Here is a 4,429-nt window from a genome sequence, read left to right on the forward strand (position 1 = left end):
TGTTCATTACATAATGTGGTTAAAATTAGATAAGTAATTCGCGACAATGGTGCTGCTTTGTTTCCCAGAACCCTCCTAGATACATTGTAAATAACACTTTGAACTGCGACTAAACCCCTGAGTCTTTCATCAACTCGTTCAGCGCGTTGGCGACAACGTCTAGTCCTTCCAGCTGCAGGGGGGCGGTGTTGCCTTCCATGTGGATCAGCTCGATGAGGAGTGAGTCCCTTTCGTTGGCAATAGCTGTCTGTGTATATGGCCAGTAGAAAAATTAGATTTGTCTCGCTGGATGAAGGTGTCTAATTAGTATGTTTTTACTGACCCTTGTAAGAGGTTTTGCCAGTGAATTCCCATTGAAGTGTCTTAGTAAGTGGGCGACACACAGGACACTCTCGGCCCTGCGAACAAATCGCATTGTCGAAAAGGAAAGGTTTTGGCTATCAGGGCAGAATACCAGTACACCATATTGACAAGAAAACTGATGAAAGCAAGTGCATGAAGTATTTTTGGATTCGGTACGTGTACCTTGTGAATGTTGTAGTGGATAGTAGAGGTGTCTTCTTCGTCCATGAAAGTCTGCTGCAGTGCCACTCGGTGAAGAATTCTTCGATGCAATTGAAAAGGGCGTCATGTATCTTCTCGGCCGCGTACATAAGGCAAGTTTTGCGTGACGTGTCCTCCGTCTGGTATAACATTGGGTCCATGATGGTTATAACATGGGCCATCACGTCCCAATTGAAGCAGCACCACCCGTGTTGCATGACGGCTGGGATCGTAACCTATTTCAGTTGGTTAGAAAATTAGAAGATTGTCTATTTCCAGGCAGCAGTTTTCCTTGTATATTTGACAAATGTAAGCAACACAACTATTGAAAATGAAAAGTCAGTCCTCGGACATTACCATCCGACAGTTTGCGATGTTGCACCTCACTTCAGCTCCAGTGAATTATTTTTGTATTGACATGATTCTTGTGGTGTTCTCCCCTGCAATGGCATGACACTGGCGCGTCGCCCCGTAAAAAAGAATGAGTTTATTGTATGTCCACGAAGCTAGGCAAAATGTATGCCATGTACTATAAAATGATTCTGGTACCGCAAAATCGGGCTCGATAAGCAACCGGTATTGCTCGTCGGGGCTGCCACGGTGCGCATGTGACTCCATCTGGCCAATTCGACGAAAGATCAGGGACCCCAACTCGTGGTCAAGTTCGGAACCGTCGCATATTTGTGACTTGATGGCATTGCCGCTGACTGCAATGATCCGTGGGTCGGGGCGTGAGACCCAATCCCTGAAAAAAAAGTGGCAGTGGGGAAAGTTATTAGCTTTATCAACTGGAGGGGCAAGGCTCGTCGTGCATTCCGCCCTTGCTTATATTTGGTGGGGTAACTAGATGGTGCTTGTGGTTTACCTTGCTAGATCATAGGGTGTTCTTGACCGCATCCATTCTCTGATGGCTTTCAAGACCCCTGCGCCGTGTCTGCAAACCATCCTGTTACTGGACCATGGGTCTTTTGTGAACCGGGTGTGAGCAACTTTGATCTTTGTTACAGCCGCGACATTAACTTGACCAAAGACAATGTGCCCCTCGGTGTCTCCAATCTCATCGTTCAGCATCATGAGCTGCCCTACTAGTTGGTCTGAGTACGTCTTTGTCGCCAAGGTAGGTGAAATTGCAGTTGCCTTACCATAGTTCTTGATAGGCGTACTGGCTTCGTTGTGGCCATCGATGTCCAGTTCAAATGGTGGTGCGTCTGTGAGTGTTGTTTATTTAATTTCAGCAGTGTGCTTGCATTTGTTTAACCTGTGAGTGTGCAAATAACAGAAAATGGCATTCAGAAAATAGATACCAATTACCTGGCGCGCTGTCTGTCGTTGGCCGTTTTTCCCCCTGGTGGGTGTTGTAGACAATTGGTCGGCGGTGGGCAAGACCACTGGTTTGGCATATTTAACGGGAGTTGGGGATGGAGATGACAACTCCAGTCTTCTTCCCACTATGTGCTTGGCAAGTCTGCTCGGTGCTTCTACATTGTGTTGGCCTGCGTAAAAAAATTTGTAACTTCTAACAAGTATGCACAAAATGGTTTGCTCTGTTTTTCAAGACAAGGTCCATAGTACCTGAGCCGTCGACACCTTTCGTTGTTCCGGCAGCGCGATAAGAAGCATTGGGTGCGGGTGTTCCCGTGTTGGGTCTGTTGGAATAAACTTGGAGCAGTTTTTTTGTGAATCGAATGTTCTCACGTGCAATGTTCCTTTTCATTTCGTTTGCGATATGCACACATTTGGCATTGTGCTGTTTCAGTGCCCATCCTAATGGAGAAGCGGCCTGCAATGTAGATAGACTCTAGGTTATTATGGGAGATTAATTCGCAACCCGATATCAGTCTCCCAACAGACCAAAAAATTGATTTGATGTGTGGTTGGACTGTGTTTTTTGTCTCACCAACTCTGGGTTTTGCATCTGGATCCACCGAGCGTAGTCGCCGGGGCTGAATTCGACGTTGCTTCCATGTGTCTGTGCAAGGTTACTTATGGCTGTGTCAGTGTTGATGTAGTCTCCCTGTCGAATGTTGTCTGCGTTGTGTATGACAAGTGCGTACTTGTTTGCCGATCCTTCAGCCTTGTGGTCCATTGATTTCTTCTTGGCATGCTTCTCGTTTATGTAGTTGTGCCATGTGTAGCACATGGCATTCCAACGTCTTGCCTGCATTGGCAAAACTGAATGTTTAGTTCGTGCCGTGAACCTGTCGTTGTAGTTAAACATACAGCGCGGTTACCTCAGGGGCTATGAAGATGGTTTTGCCTAGCTTCCTTGCTGAGCACACGAGGATCATCCGTTTCAGTGTCTCCCCGTCGAATAAATGTATTCGTGGAATTGTTGTTTGCTTTAAGTTCATGATGCCAAGTTCAACATTGTCTAGTACGAACACCTGTCGACAGTGAAAATCCATATGGAAAATGTTAGTGAATAGCTTCGAAAAAGACCAACAAAAACACAAGTTTAACTCCGTTTCCAGCATTGTCTAGTTCTGCATTTTAATTGCTATATCAAAATTACACAAAGTGTTTTTCGAGGGCTGTACCTGCAGGAAGAGGTGACACCCATAGAGGTGGTTGGGTGTTATGTTTGCATCAATTTCTAACTTTAGTTTGCGGACTGCTTCAAGTAAAAAATTGACTGAATATTTGCACCAATTGAAGAGGGCGATGTTTTCTGCATCCTTGATGGCGCCCCAGTAGTCGATGGTTGAGTGATCATGCCTGGTGCACGGCGCGAACAGATTTCCCATCACAAAGACAACAAACGCCATCTTGAAGGAATCCTTCTCCAATCGGCTGGACAGTTCATTTATTTCCTTGCCGATGAACACTTCAAGCGAGCTTAAGCTGCGATCAGATTTATCAGTCCACCCTATAGAGTTCCTAATGACCTCGATTGCTTCAGGTGTGGTGTCTGCATCTTTTCCATGGATGTCTCGCTGCCCGCATGGGATGCCAAACACTTTGTGAAAATCCTCTGGATAGAATGGAATTGGAGTTCCGCCATCTCACAGGATGATGCAGTGCTCTTCCACATCCACCTTTGTCATGAGGAACTTGCTAAACTTCAGATTGATTTTCTGGATCATGGGAATACGCAGTACACCCTCAAATCCAATCTCCTCAACTAGGAATCTTTTGTAATCTGACAGTCCGGCTACCACCTCTATTACTTTCTGAATAGCTATCCTAGGTGTGTGTTTAGTTGAACTGCTTGTTGATCCCGACGGAGCTGCTGCTTCTCCTTCTCCTACCAGCTGCTCTCCATCTCTTTCCATGGTGGGCGGGGTCTGTATCTCCCGCCTGAGATGTTGTTCTTCTTCTTCCATCTAGCTGTGGGAAAACCTGCAGGGGGGCGGGGGGCAGGGGGGATGTTTCAGCAAAAATTTGATTGAGACGCCGCCGGCATGAGAGCTGTGGTTCAGATCTCACCTCGCTGCGCGGGGAATACCGGCCTGCTCCGTCGTCTGAAGGCACCGACGAGATCCTCGATTGCTCTGTTCTAGTGATGGAGACTGCCGTCGATCTGCAGTGTATGTGCGCATGCGAGGGGTGGCCCAGCGTGTGGGTACAGAGTTTTGATTATTTACGGCAGGGCGTGGGTGGGGGTGGATTGAGTTCGACCGCTCAAGCAGCTGACCCCACGTACGACCTGTTGGGTCTGTTTTTTGACCGTGCGGTCGTTGCAATTTATGTCTGGTCTAGGGTGGGAGCGCGGTACACGTCCCCCCGTGTTTACTTTACCTGCTTGATGAATTCTAATTAACTACAAGGTTACACATACACGTCCCCCCCGAGTTTACTTTACCTGCTTGATGAATTCTAATTAACGAACAAGATTACACATGGGCGGACTGCCCCGCGCTCTGGAAAACATAAGTGCTACAGGTAA

General features: G+C 47.0%; 1 protein-coding gene across 3 annotated transcripts in view; it reads right to left on the reverse strand.

Moving 5' to 3' along the window:
• Positions 1–4,423, reverse strand: part of LOC123091448 (uncharacterized) — a 24,102-nt gene extending 19,679 nt beyond the window's left edge. Inside the window, exons 1-13 of one of the 3 annotated variants that reach the window (XR_006443114.1) lie at positions 3,970–4,423; positions 3,081–3,882; positions 2,775–2,927; positions 2,598–2,701; positions 2,441–2,512; positions 2,116–2,323; positions 1,855–2,036; positions 1,409–1,751; positions 1,093–1,288; positions 901–999; positions 526–779; positions 323–398; positions 7–247 (exon numbers count right to left, since the gene is read on the reverse strand). Coding sequence is in view for 2 of the 3 variants with exons in the window: in XM_044512958.1 (XP_044368893.1) it covers positions 1,629–1,751; positions 1,855–2,036; positions 2,116–2,323; positions 2,441–2,701; positions 2,775–2,927; positions 3,081–3,308 (1,155 nt within the window). In the remaining variant the exon portion in view is untranslated. Of the gene's footprint in view, positions 1–6; positions 248–322; positions 399–525; positions 780–900; positions 1,000–1,092; positions 1,289–1,408; positions 1,752–1,854; positions 2,037–2,115; positions 2,324–2,440; positions 2,702–2,774; positions 2,928–3,080; positions 3,883–3,969 lie in introns of those variants that run through there. The other 2 variants (XM_044512957.1, XM_044512958.1) reach the window with 2 other exon arrangements.
• Positions 4,424–4,429: the final 6 nt, after the last annotated feature.

Source organism: Triticum aestivum, chromosome 4B (genome assembly GCF_018294505.1).
Source record: "Triticum aestivum cultivar Chinese Spring chromosome 4B, IWGSC CS RefSeq v2.1, whole genome shotgun sequence".
In the NCBI taxonomy this organism is placed as follows: Eukaryota; Viridiplantae; Streptophyta; class Magnoliopsida; order Poales; family Poaceae; genus Triticum; species Triticum aestivum.